The sequence below is a fragment of the Caenorhabditis remanei genome, chromosome I, assembly GCF_010183535.1.
Source record: "Caenorhabditis remanei strain PX506 chromosome I, whole genome shotgun sequence".
Classification (NCBI taxonomy): Eukaryota; Metazoa; Nematoda; class Chromadorea; order Rhabditida; family Rhabditidae; genus Caenorhabditis; species Caenorhabditis remanei.
In genome coordinates, this window is record NC_071328.1 from 6,320,402 (window position 1) to 6,334,390 (window position 13,989).

General features: G+C 39.4%; 5 protein-coding genes across 5 annotated transcripts; 2 read left to right on the plus strand and 3 right to left on the minus strand.

Moving 5' to 3' along the window:
* Positions 1-27: 27 nt before the first annotated feature.
* Positions 28-3,063, minus strand: GCK72_001160 (uncharacterized protein; the record flags this gene model as incomplete). The annotated part of the gene is made up of 6 exons (XM_003111312.2): positions 28-242; positions 298-738; positions 782-1,150; positions 1,194-1,967; positions 2,014-2,382; positions 2,808-3,063. 6 exons carry the CDS (start codon positions 3,061-3,063, stop codon positions 28-30), a joined length of 2,424 nt encoding a protein of 807 aa, XP_003111360.2.
* Positions 3,064-3,361: 298 nt separating this feature from the next.
* On the minus strand, positions 3,362-6,408 carry GCK72_001161 (uncharacterized protein; the record flags this gene model as incomplete). The annotated part of the gene is made up of 6 exons (XM_053722859.1): positions 3,362-3,965; positions 4,197-4,432; positions 4,497-5,165; positions 5,260-5,633; positions 5,694-6,176; positions 6,339-6,408. 6 exons carry the CDS (start codon positions 6,406-6,408, stop codon positions 3,362-3,364), a joined length of 2,436 nt encoding a protein of 811 aa, XP_053591504.1.
* A 1,206-nt stretch (positions 6,409-7,614) lies between these two features.
* On the plus strand, positions 7,615-8,162 carry GCK72_001162 (uncharacterized protein; the record flags this gene model as incomplete). Its single annotated transcript, XM_003111141.2, has 2 exons — positions 7,615-7,912; positions 7,966-8,162. 2 exons carry the CDS (start codon positions 7,615-7,617, stop codon positions 8,160-8,162), a joined length of 495 nt encoding a protein of 164 aa, XP_003111189.2.
* Positions 8,163-10,495: 2,333 nt separating this feature from the next.
* On the minus strand, positions 10,496-12,604 carry GCK72_001163 (uncharacterized protein; the record flags this gene model as incomplete). The annotated part of the gene is made up of 5 exons (XM_053722860.1): positions 10,496-10,741; positions 10,837-11,376; positions 11,430-11,927; positions 11,971-12,297; positions 12,389-12,604. The coding sequence occupies 5 exons, from the start codon at positions 12,602-12,604 to the stop codon at positions 10,496-10,498; spliced, it is 1,827 nt and encodes a 608-aa protein (XP_053591505.1).
* Positions 12,605-13,110: 506 nt separating this feature from the next.
* On the plus strand, positions 13,111-13,921 carry GCK72_001164 (uncharacterized protein; the record flags this gene model as incomplete). Its single annotated transcript, XM_003111380.2, has 2 exons — positions 13,111-13,528; positions 13,596-13,921. 2 exons carry the CDS (start codon positions 13,111-13,113, stop codon positions 13,919-13,921), a joined length of 744 nt encoding a protein of 247 aa, XP_003111428.2.
* Between the last annotated feature and the right edge of the window lie 68 nt (positions 13,922-13,989).

Consider the following 13,989-nt stretch of genomic DNA (forward strand, 5'->3'; position numbering starts at 1 on the left):
CATTTATTTCCAAACATGAATCACATTTCAATGGAGTTCCAAATCTGGGCATTCCAAACGATGTCCAGACACCAATTGATCACTCATCAAGTTCAAAACGAGTCCAACTTCCATGGGAGGATTTCCAAATCCACTGGCCACTACAGAAATTGCGAGCATTTCTTCCATTTTATCGGTTGACATGATAGTGAATCGAGGTCTTATTCCTCTTGGAAGTTGTCCGAGCCATCTCAATGCTTCCACTGAAATATCCGAAATTTAATGTTTGAATCATTTCCGATTTCTATCCTAGCTTACATTTGGTATAGTTTCTATCGCATCCTTTGAAGATGAAATCCGTCTGAAAAAGAGCAAAAGTCATTTCGTCTTTCTTCGCAACTGCTTTGGCCAGTCTATCAAGAAACATTTGGGCTCGAGTTCTTGGGTACATTGAAGCAATTTCAGACTGGGAGGAGAGTTTCTGATGAATGTTCGCTTGAACACCATCAACTTCCGAGGCAGCAAAGAACTCAGAATTTCCACCAAATCTCATCTTCTGACAATCCGTAATATTTCCACTGATAAGGGCTTGTGTTTTGTTATTCAAAACAAAAGTGGCTTGAATTCCTCTTGAATCGAATCCGAAAACAATCACAGAGTACTCGATTTTGTCTGGTGGGGAAAGGAATTTGGCATATTGGAAGGCAAAATAGAACTGTCTTCCAGGTGGAATTCTACTGAGGAGAGCGACTACTTGTTCTGGAAAATTCTGTCGTCACAGTAACCTATGATACCAACTTACGTTTTGTATAGTTTCCCTTGCACCCATCGAACTCGAAATTCGGATCAAACATAGTTCCAATCACAATAGAATTTCTAGTCTGAACTGCTTCACTCGCCGCGACTAAATGATTTTTCACAATCACCTCGGCTTGGTTCTGTGGCAAAAAGTCACGGCGTTTGCTGGATCCATGATGACAAGACAACGCAATTCCAGATTCAAGTTTATCACTTTCGTCGTTCAAAATGAATTCGGAATCGAATGGTTTGTGTCCGAAACCAGCAGCAGATACAGAGTATTTGATGTATGGTCCGATCTTCTTTACAGACTTCAGAGTGATGGAGAAGTTGGTTCCAGATGGAATTTGGAGAAGAGATGCCACGAATTCGTCTGAAAATGATGAGTTTCAATTTGAATATTATTTCTTATTTACCTTTGTTGAGTGGCCCTCTGAATCCATAGAAAATGAATGTTGCTTGGAACAATTCAGAAATAGTTTTTGATTTTCTCGACTCAATTGATCGGGCCATTCTTCCTAGGAACTTTTGAACCTTCTCTTCAGCTCCACCCACTCCATTGAATCTTCTCTTTGGACAATCTGGCATGCGAGCACTCTCGATTTGTTGATCTTTCTTGTTCAAAACGAACTCGAATTCCACGTGGAAACTCTTGAATCCACTTGCCAATACATTAGCCTTGATAGTTTCTCCGAGGTCTTCAACTGATTTGTATGAATAATTGAGTTTTGAATCCGAAGGAATCATTTGAATCAACTCAATCGATTGCTCTCTGTTATATGTTCCCATACATCCAACGAAGACGAAAGATGGTTTGAAGAAGTTGGTAATCGAGTTGGTGTCCTTTGATTTGAACGCAATTTCCAGCTTTGTCAAGAAGTTTGTCACAGTTTTCTTGGCTGATTCCTGACTAATCAGTCCATGGAAATGGTTGTTCTCGATTTCCAGATTTCTCAAAAAATGTTGACTCTGCCCATTCAATTCTCTTCTGTCACATTCAATTCTTCTTCCACGAATCAAAACAGACGAGAATCTGGAGATGACCAATTCGAGTTTCAGAAAAGTATATCCGAAAGCAGTTCCTTCAACAACTAATTCAGTCTCACTCTCCGAGAGGGATCGGATGGATACGATAGACCAATGGAATGGAGTGTCGCGAACCAGATGACTCAGTTTTCCAACGACTTGACCTGTAAATAAGGAATTGAAATTCTGAATCCTGAACCTCAAACTCACTTTTAAGATACGCCTGTTCACATCCTCTCAGTCTGAACTTCTCGTCAAAAAGAGCTGAAATCCTCTCAACAGTTTGACTCTTGATAGCATTCAAAGCCTTTACGAAAAACACTCTTGCAATTGAATATGCATTCCAATCCGTTGGCTTCTTTTGACTGGCGAATTGATTCATTTCGCACTTCGAAACTCTTCCAGAAACCAGTTGTCTTTTGTATCGAGCCAAAGAAAATTCTGCTTCAACTGGCGACGCATTCCATCCGATGATCACGTGGAAGTTCATTCTCCCGTTTTCTGCGTAGTCCGATGATTTCAGTTTGTAAAAGAACTTTTTATCAGAAGGAGCTCTTGTGAGAAGAGATACAATCATTTCTGCAAAAAAGGAATCATTCTCGAGGGTTACGGGGTGTGGGGTGGGCGGGGCTTCCCAATGGGTGGAGCGGAGACTCGAAGGGGCTTCGAATGTATTGAGCATAGAAACCAATAAATGGGATAGTAATCTAGATAACAGAACCTTTAAATACCGTAACATGAACATTTCAGCTACAGTAATCTCGAAATAAGATACTTTATCTCCCAATCGGAGTACTGTAATTCTGATCAACAGCTTCTAGATATCTTTAAATTTCAATATCCAAGGCGAACTGACAGTAATCCAAGTTCCAGCTACCGTAGCAGTAGTCTCTATCCAGGAATTGACAACTACAGTATCCTATATCTTATGATACGGATTCTAACAGGTCCTTCTAAAGTACAGTAATTCCGTCCAACCCAGAATATCCTTTCCTGTAACTTACGTTTGTTGATGATTCTTTTGCATCCATTAAACTCAAAATCCGGACTGAATAGCTCAGAAATCGAAGTCTCATTCCGGGAGTCGATTGAGTTTTTCATAGATTTCAGGAAATGAAGAGTCTCTCCATCAGAAAATACACTCATTCTGAGAATACGGTTGCTTAGAATAAAAGGTTCATGAAATCCAGGATCATCCGGTTGGCCAAAAGATGTTCCAACGAAAAAGAGAAGAAGAAGAAGAGGAAAAGTCGACCACATTGTGGAGGACGAAACTGAAGGAAAACAGTCGAGATGGGCGACTTTTATTGAGGAAAATATGCTAATCGAATGGTAGTTTTTGCGGTGGAAGAGGGGCGGAGCTTCTGGAAAGGTGGTGAGCTAGAATACGACACGTCAGCCGATCGGAAATACGATAGATATTCTTCTTTTGTATGCTAGAAACTGTGTAAATGTTCTCTCGAATATGAAACATCTTAGTTTTAATCTGAAAATCTGGAAACAATAAACAGGCTAACAGGTTCATTCTTTAAAACAATTGATTAAAAAATGTACAAAATTAGGACTCTTCCTTAATAACATGATCCATTGCTTCTGGAATCTCTTTTTCAATTGGAACTTCTGGCGAAAGACTTCTACTTTTCGTGTCTACATAATCTTCCTCTTCGAAGTAGTAATCGTTCGCTTCTTCTTCCTCCTTTAATTGCTCGGACTCGATATTTCCAGATTTATAGATATGACGAAAATCTATAGATTCGCCTAGAAGACCTTCATCCCCCTCCTCGTCATGATCTTCTTCTGTTTCCGGACCACACTGGAAATCTTTTGATAATGTGTCCAATATACTTTTCCTAATTCTTTTCTGTGGTGGAGCGTCAAGAGTGTATAATGAAGAACCTTCTGAACTGAGTTGTTCAGTTGATTCGAGAGCTCTCTTCTCGTTCTGATTGCCCTTTTCAGATCTAATGTCATATCTCGAAAACTGTGAACTCGCGAAGTCATTTGGGTCATCCATCACTTCTTCTTTTACTTCCATGTTCGCAAATGATATCGGCTTGGGGAAAGTGATCGTTACTCTTCGTGTAGAACTCATACCCTTGTTCAGATTTTGATCCATTTGCTTTTTAATTGAACGGAATGTCTGACATCCTTTGCGAAGACATCTGAAAATATAACAGATCATGAAAAAATAGTTGAAGAGTCAAGATTGACAAATTTGAATAAAAGTTGCACGAAATATGGTAAAAAGTTGAGTGATTTGTCTACGTTGTTTGAAAAAAACGATTTACGGAAACAATATTTATTAATGCGATTAATTGTAAAAATCTGAAGTTTTTTAAGCTCGTTTCACTCGTAAAAATGAACGAGACTGAATTATTCATCTGCTCTCTTACCTGTAAGCGGGATATTCTTTCACAATTCCACGATACTTTGTTTTTCTAATACATAGACGCATTATTCCATCACATAAATGACATAGTACAAGTTCTGGAACCTTCGATTCACTCCCATTCCATACAATATTTATCTGATGTGATTGTTCGTTGTGCAGTACTTGTTCAGAGGTCGAAGCTCCTTCTACATCAGGCGGTAATCTCACGGGTCCTGATAGACTATCTCTTACTTTTATCTGAAATTATTTTACCATTTTTAAAACAAAAACTATCTAAAAACAGCGAATTTTCAATTTTTACCTCGTTTATTATTCTGTTGCGTTCATTTTGTGCGATATATCCATCCTCGTGAATTTTAGTCGGAGTTTCAAAAAGATTCGACAGGGAAAGCGACGAAGACCGTGGGATCTCGCCCAATAAATCAGATGAAAACTCCATTTTTTCGAATGTCGACATCGATGGCGACTCGAGAAATTGCTTGAAACTTTCAGAATCCATGTATTTATAGACATCTTGTCCATTGAAATCATTCTTCGCCTGGTCTTGACGCGAAAACTCCATACGTTTCGCTGCTGTCCAATCCAACGTGTCGTGACCTTCTTTTTCAGTTAGAGCAGAATTAGATAGAAGGTTTGAAGAATCCGGAACATTCCGAACTATCCCATCTTTCTTTGTAAACGACTGAAGGCGATTCTGGTAGTAGGAATCGATTCTTTTCTGAGTTAATTTCGAGAATCCACTAGTAGTTTTGTTCGGAAGATTATTTATCGGCTTTCCGGCCCCAAGAAAAATTTCAGGAGATGGCGATGGTCGACGATTATGTAATACACCTGAACCGAATAATTTCCAATATTCAGTTGGTGTCTTTTCTCTCTCTGATGGTCTTGACAGAGAAGTTTGTTGAATTGTTTTGAGAGTGGGCAAGGAACTTGGAATACCTGGTACTGGGAACACAAAGCGCGGAATAATCTGAAATAAAGTCAAAAATAATTCTCAAAAAACAAATTTTCGAACAAAAAGTTGTCGCATTTCCTCGAAAACCTGATTATCGGGGTTAACTCACCACTCTTGGAGGTTTCACTACAATCGGTTGACCGTTGTCGTGTCTCTCGTAGTCATCCAATGGTTCCTCTTTCACTTCAATTGTTTCTTCTTTTACATCAATTGGCTCTTCTTTCGCTTGTTTATCTAATATTTCTGTGTTGGCCAGTTGGTCGGCATCAGAACTACCAGTTTTCTCTGACCTCGCATTCCGAATTTTCAGATAGTTACCAAGTTGAGGAGGAGGAGCCAAGATGACTCGGCGGACTTCCGGCTGACTTTTGATAATTCGTCTCACTCGAACTAATTTTCCATCCAAACGACGCATTAAAATGACTTGCCCCAGCTGTTTACCGCTCAACAGGTTTTGAGCAGGACGATTTATTCCTGTCGGAGCTGGAAAATGGAAAACATGAAGGTACTTTAAAAGAGAGTTTATGAAACTTCTTGACATACCGAATCTATTTTGTGTTGTTAAGACTCTGTTATCTCCAGTAGCGATATTTCCATTCTTTAAAATTGGCTTTGTCGAGCAGTTTACACCAGAATTACCAGATGTCGATGGTCCCTTTCGCGAACAACAAACATATCTTACTGGTTGTTGATTCGGTGATTGATACAATATCGGAGTACGTTTATAGTGACTAGATGGAGGATATCGTGATTGAGTCTTTTGAACAAAAGACGGTTGTGAAGTCATGCTTGACGCAAATCCGGGCAAATATGAACAACCTGGAGCCGGTTCGAACCGGGTTTTTAGGTATGTTTTCTTTTCGGCGACCTCTACATTCTGCAATGGAACTCCGAACTGTTGTTTTTCCATTATTTTCGTATTCTTCTCTCGAATTTGTGCTGCGTTCGATGCTGCAGTTTGATTCAAACGTAGCTCTTCTTCCTCTGCTTTATTTCTTGAAACTAACTGTTGTTTGGAGTTTGACGCTGAAAATTCGAAACAATTCGATACATTTGTTTGGCTGGAATTTTGATGAAAATGGTTTTTGAAAAATAATAAATCTTAGAACTAATCACCGTAGAGAAGTAGCAGTGCTAACTGTAAGAAGAACTTTCCTTGTTTCGGTAAAGGCGTTGTTTGAAACTCACGAAAACATTCGTCGAATTCACGTAGATTCTCTTCGACAACACCCAATTTCGTTGTCCCGTTTGTACTCATTCTTTCAGCGGACCGATTTTCGACAATGGCCAGCTGAAAACATATTTGCGTTTGTTTTTTGCCTCTAAAAATGGGCGGCGCGAAATCTATTGTACAAAAAAACTAGCTTTTTCAAATTTTGACTGAAAAAATTTTCAGAAAATTTCAAGAAAAATAAGGGCGCCACCTAGGCCACGAATTAAATTTTCTAGGTCACAAGTCGTGTATTCCACGAGGACCAATAAATTTGCTGAAATTTTCAGAAACTAAAATTGTTCTTCTACAAAAGAATCAAAGGAGTTATGCCTTCTTCGTTTCTTCGGAAAAAGTATTCGAAAACCACTTCAAAACTCTTTAAAATTAAAAACCCACCTGAAGTTTGCAAATTGCCGTACAAAATCCTATCCTAAAATGGGCGGAGCGTCTTTGCACTTGCTTGTGCAAAGACGCTTGTGATAAAAACTAGGTTACGACAAAAGAAAGAGAAGCTCATCTCCAAAATTTCGCTTCCGTGAATCTCCATTTTATTATCTGGAAAAAAGATTTTTATGATGTTTTTTTTCGGAAATTTTGCTCCCAATTGTCATGAACGCAGTTATAAACTACCCATAAAATATTTCTGGATTTTATGATACTGGGATGCAAATAAAGAACGAAAAAAGGAAAAAGGGAAAAAGGCGTTTTTTACGACTGAATAAATATTTTTTTTTAAGGGACCAACGGATGAGTTTGCGAAAATAGGATACCTTTCTGCATTATCCGGAACAGATTCGATGGGAAGAGATGAAGAAACGCCGGGAGAAAATAGTGTATTTCAAAAATTCTCTATTAGGCTGAAGTTATGAAAACTGTGCCTACTCTAATACGCAATTTTGACAATATTTGACTGCAGTGAACTGAAATGAAAAAAAAATCAAAAAATCAGAACGTCACCCATTGTTGGACTACAAACCACGCCCACTTTTATGTTCCTGAATTTGACAAGAAGTCGTTATAAAAGCGGCGGAACACTATCATTTTTTCATTCTCCGCGTGAAAATGCGTCTAGTTCTATTTATCTTTCTCATCTTTTTCGTGTCGAATGGTATTGGACAAACATTGCCCACCACGGCCCATCAGAGCCCGGTAACTTCAACAGCGATCCCCGTTTCAGAAAGTGTTCTATTTGGTTACTCTTTGAGCTCGATCACACTCTCGAATCCGACTAATGTATATTCAACTACTTATATGTCTCCCTTTACCACCCCGCCTCCGACAACTTTCTCAACTCGTACCAGAACTGTTCCAACTACCAACAAGGTAACCACAACTCGTCGGAGAACTACTACAACTCTTCGGAAATCTACCAGACACCCAAGTTGTTCTCATCGAAGTTTCGGTTCCAACGACGGAAGCAGAGAAATTGTACAGCAATTTTCGGATAGTGTGGCGAAAGCACTGAGATCTGGAAATAAGCGATACCATCTTTCAAAACTGTATTCTGACAAGTATTTTATGAAACAATGTTGGAAAACCTACACAAAAAGTAAATTTATAGTCTAGAAGTTTGAAACAAACTAAAGAGATTCCATTTTCCAGAAGATTTCGTGGATTATCGAGTGAGAAAGTCCCAGAGATTCGAGACACTTGGTGTTCGTTATCTAAGCTCGAATGTCATTGAATTCATCAGTTCATCTGGATGGGAAGTACGTTACGTCGAAAAGTTGAAGAAAGTGAATGGGAAATGGATTAATATTGGTGGTTTTGATTGTAATTGTCCTAGTCGTAGAGACTAGGTTTCTGTATTATATGAGCATTCTAATTCTACATTACTTTGAATACTTGGAAAGTTTTTTCTACCCCGACAAACACATCTCTAAAAAAAGATCAAAAATCGAAACCTCCCCCGCTGTTTGAGAAGAGACCACGTCTGTCGATATACTGTAATTCGATTAAAGCTCCGTTATAAAAGACGGAGAAAATGGTCATTCTACATCCTCTTTGCATGAAGATGCGTTCTCTTCTATTCCTTCTTCTCATTTTGTTTGTATCGGGTGGATTGGGACAAGAATTGTCCACCCCACGTCATCAGGATTCTGGAGAATCATTCGACAGTGTGACACCTGAATCGGAATACTATAGTAGTGTGCTGTACAGTTATACGGATGATGAAAGTATGTCAAGTACCACTACTGAATTCACAACTACTGAAGCCCCTATCACGTCTACCGTACCACCAACAATCACTACTGAATCCCCTATCACGTCTACAGTACCAACGACCATTACTACTGTACCTGTTTTCCCGACTATATGGATTACTCATGTTCCAACTACTGTTCCAAGTACCGTTCCGACTGCCGTGACAATGTTGAATGCTACCTCGATGCCTGCAGCGACTACAGTACTCCCCAGTACACTACCAACGACCATTACTACTGTACCCGTTTCCCCAACTACCAATGTTCCAACTACTCTTCCAACTACTCTTCCAAGTACTGTTCCGAGTGCTACCTCGATGCCTGCAGCGACTACAGTACTCCCCACTACAGTACCTACGATCACGGCTTCTCTACCCACTTCAGCTACCACTATTCCTACTACTACTGCTACAGTACCCACAACCACGAATACAGTAACCATCCCCGTGACTACGTCCCCAACTATCACTACAACTGTCCCAACAACGACAACTACAGTTCCAACGACTACGACTACTGTAACTATTCCTACGACCGCATATCAAACAACAACTACTACGGTACCGACTACTACCACCACGACTCCAGCAACGACCATTACAGTACCCACTACTACGACTACTGTAACTATACCTATGACTACTACTACGGTACCGACTACTACCACCACGATTCCAACAACGACAACTACAGTACCCACTACTACGACTACTGTAACTATACCTATGACTACTACTACGGTACCGACTACTACCACCACGATTCCAACAACGACAACTACAGTACCCACTACTACGACTACTGTAACTATACCTATGACTACTACTACGGTACCGACTACTACCACCACGATTCCAACAACGACAACTACAGTACCCACTACTACGACTACTGTAACTATACCTACGACTACTACTACGGTACCGACTACTACCACCACGATTCCAACAACGACAACTACAGTACCCACTACTACGACTACTGTGCCTCCCACCACTACGATTCCAACAACTACAACTACAGTACCCATTATCACTACTACAGTAACCTTCCCGACTACCACCAGACGTCTAACCACGACCACTCTCCTCAATCCAAGCTATCTAACTTGTGGAACTGCCTATGACAAGCACAATGACGGAAGCTACCAAGTAATTCGAGATTTCTATCAAAAAATCCAGCACGCTATTCGCTGCAACAAACTCTATCTTATTTCAAATCAGCACTACTCGGATCTTTACACCTTGAAAACGTGCTTTAGGACATGGTCGAAAGGTGAGTATCATTAACTTGAATGTTTTTCACTACTAGATTGTTCCTTTTTCAGCTACATACTTCGAAAAACAAATGTGGTCTGGGAGATTCTCCCTAATCGGTTGGCGTCGCAACACCCCTTATCACATCAAATTTTCTCTCCTGGATAGGAATAACGCTTTGATCATCCAGAACTTGAAATGGGAACAAGGACGATGGGTTCTCACTTATGGATATCAATGTAACTGTTCGTACTGATTCTATTTTTTCGAGAGTTGAGAATAAATGTTGTATTGCAGACTATCGAAAGAAAATTACAGTAATCGAAGAATTCGTTTATGATAATCATTACTATAGATCAATAACACGTAACAGTATATTTATAATTTCCTTAACAGTATGTAAACATAGAGACCCCCAAAAATTCCGAGAAAAAAAACTCCTGAGAAACGAACTCCTGGACAGCGGAGCCAAGCGCGCTGATTGGCTGCTAAAAGCCTAATTAGCAATGTTGCACAACTGATTAGCCAATCAGCGCGCTTGGCTCCGCCTTTTTCCCAGGGGTTTTTTCCTCGGAATTTGTGGGGTCTCAAACCAAGTCGTATTTATAGAAAGGACGCCCTAACGAACAGAATGTTCTCGTAAGGTGTTAGATGTAGCGCATTTGTAAACGACTACTTAGATTTTTCTCCAGATTGTGTGCTGTCCAGTCTCAATGATGGAGATTCTTCGTTTTTCGTCGCGCTCGTCTTTTTCTTTTTATCAGATTGTGGAACAGATGACGTAAGATTTGGAGACATCATAGTAGATGCTGGCTTTTTCATAACTGATACAAGTTTACGGTTTGACGCATTTGGAGTTTGTCCTTGGGTAGGAGTAGGAACACGAACATCCGCTTTGCTGGCTCGGGTGCGAATTCTCTGAAAAACAGGAAGACTTGATTTAAAAAAGAATAATCTACGCTGCTTTTCAAACATTACGCTAAAGTATCGATCTTAAAATGAATCCAACTCACACTAGTCTTTTTCTGAAGTAAACTTGTCCCTGGTGTATCTTCTCCTGACTTCTGTGTCGGCTCCTCAACTAACCAACTTTTTTGAGTTGGTTCAGGCGACAGACTCTTTGGTGATTTTTCTTTTTTCTTATCCTTTTTCTCTTCTTTCTCTTCTTTTTTTTCTTCTTCTTCCGCCAGTTTCTTATCCAACAGTTTCTTCACAGCCTTCTCAAGATCTTCTTGTTTCAATAGATATCTTGCTTTCGCCTCAGCTCCATCCTCTTTATATGAATTCTCTGGATTCCGAATCTTATTATCTTTATCTGAGTTCTCCTCATCTGTTGATATCAACCCAATCTTCGCGCTCTGATTAATATTCGGAAATTCATTAATCGGACGTTGAGTATGGAGGTTTGTCAATGATGGATTACGACTTGGAAGCACCGCTTGCATTAGATTGCCCAGTTGTGGATTATCAATCATCACTTGGTTGACACGTGTCATTTGGACTGGAACTGCGGAACCATGCATTGGATTTGCATTCTCACGCACGTATTCTTGCTGGAAAAGAAAGAGAAATTCGAAAAACTCAAAACGGGAAAACTGAAACTCACTAAATCTTTCGGCAAACAAACTTTCATATCAACCAATTTTGGTGGTTTGTCATAGAAATCATTGATATAACTCAACGAAACCATCATATTTCTCTCAATCAATGCATTCATCTCAAAGTCATCATCATCCATTCCAAACGGGTTCAACATGACGAATGCAGTTTTCAGCCATCCGACGAATACAATGAATTCAATAACTGCGTAGACTGGAATATAAAAATCAATAATTCCTTCCCATGATTCATGATCCGACTGAATTGTTTGAGAAGCGAAGCAAGTGATTATAAAATAACAGATAGTGCAGATATGAACAGATTGCACATAGACCAGGGGTACTGTAATGCAATCATGTGACAGGATCTCATGTAGTTGTTGACGGTATGCAAGGACTGTTTGATTCAATTCAATATAATGAAATTCATCGAGGAGAAAACGTTTCTTTGCAGTCCGGAGATAATCAAGAATCCATTCGATTGGTACCCAAGGGCGCATTTCTTTCTGAAAATACCGTCGAGTTATCTGTCATCTCTTTTAAACTCACACTCGACCTGTTCAACTTGATCAACTCCTCTTCTGTCAACAGTGTGGGTGTCATAGTTTTGACAGATGGAAATCTCTTTTTAATCCTCACACTGACATCTCGAAACACCAAAACATACGATAACCAGAGATATCTCATTATATTTTGTCTGAATAGTCGATCTTCTTCTTCATGTTTCGGACCACGGCATCTCAGAAATGCAGTTAATTGTAGAGCACATGTATCTGGCCAAGGGATTGTCATGAAGATGTTCCACCATCGGGTTGAGACATATGTTACGAAGAATCCGATTGCAAATGTCACTACGGTTCGACATTTTCCAGATATCTGTAAAAATTACTAATGTTTATTGATATTTTTGGTTTGAGATCTTCTAATTTTTTGAAGAATGAAGTCCGAAATAAACTAATGAACTTACTTGTCTACACCGATGAACGACATGCTCATAAGTTGCAGCCGAATCTGTTCCAACCATAAAGAATTCATAGGCAGTTCGAACATTGACGAAAATAAACAACCAAACGATCAGCTCCATATGAATTGTCTTCCAAACACTTCCATTCCACCGAAATAATATTTTGAAGAACGTCCAAGTGTTGGCTGTTGCCACTTCTCGCATGTACCCACATGTCATTTCGTGAGAGATTTGGAGGTGGTAGAAGAGACGATTGGACGGTGTTTATATTGAATTTTTATTCAAGATTCACGTAGATGGACGTGGATAACGCCACGTCGAAGCAAGAGGTTGTTATGACCACGTGGAGGGGTCACGTGTTTTAATTTTTAGAATATCATTTTTTGAAATCCTGAATGAAATAGTTTATTAACTTGCAATATCAGCCGGTTGTGAGATACCGAAATGACCAAATTGACAAATATTTTTGGTCACTGAACCATATTTTTGGAGAAGAACAAAATAATGTTTTCTGACTTCCTAAAATCTAGTCAATATTCTATTTTCCAAAAAGCCCCTGCTTCTCGTGATGATGAGTCAGCTGCATTGTTTTCAGAAGGGTGGAAACCGAAAGCGCGGGAGAAAAAGGGGCGGAGTCTAGCCGAAAGCTGATCAAATAGTCCCCGGAGCTCCTCTTTATTCGAGGTCGTGTCGTGTCATCAGTCATTTATTTTCTACAAAAAATGATGAAGCTTTCTCTTTTATTTCTACTAGTTATTTCCACGTGGAGTCAACCAATTATTCCCTCAACGTCTACTATCGGTCCACCCACTTTTCCAAATGACCCGAATCCTCCTAACCCAACTCCAAGTTTTTTCGGAAACAATGACAATGAGAATGCGGGAATTCAGAATCAAAACCAAGGTCTTCTGAATCAGAATCCACCAAACCAAGGGATTCAAAATCAGGGGCTTCAGAATCAAGGCGGGTTTTTCGGTGGAAATGGAGAAGGAACGACTTCTGGAGCCTTCTTTGGTGGAAATAATGGAGGATTCCAGCCAAATTCTGATAATCAAGGATTGAATAATAATAATAATAATAATGCCAATGGAGGAGGTTTCTTCGGAGGAAACAATCAACAACAACAGAATTTCCAAACGCAACGTGAGTTTTTTCTTTACTTTTATTTTCAAAAAAACTGAATTCAAGTTATTCTAGTCCCCTTTTTCAGCACCATCCGGCTTCTTCGGCAATCAGAATGATCCGGCACTCAACAACAATCAAGGATTCCAGAATCAGAATCAAAATAACTTGAATCAAAACCAAAACCAAGGATTCCAAAACCAGGGATTCCAAAATCAAAACCAACAAAATCAACAATTCCAAAACCAAAATCAAAATCAACAAACATTCCAACAACAGCAACAAAATCCAAATCAACTGCAAGGACAGGGACAAACAATTCAATTCGGACAACAGGGAGTCAATCAAGGATTCCCAGTATCAAATGCATTCCCTACTAATCAATTACCTCCAATTTTCGGAAGGAAAAAGTAGTCAGATATAATTATTATTTCTTGTGAATAAACAGTATGAATACCATATTGGAAATTTCATTTTTATCC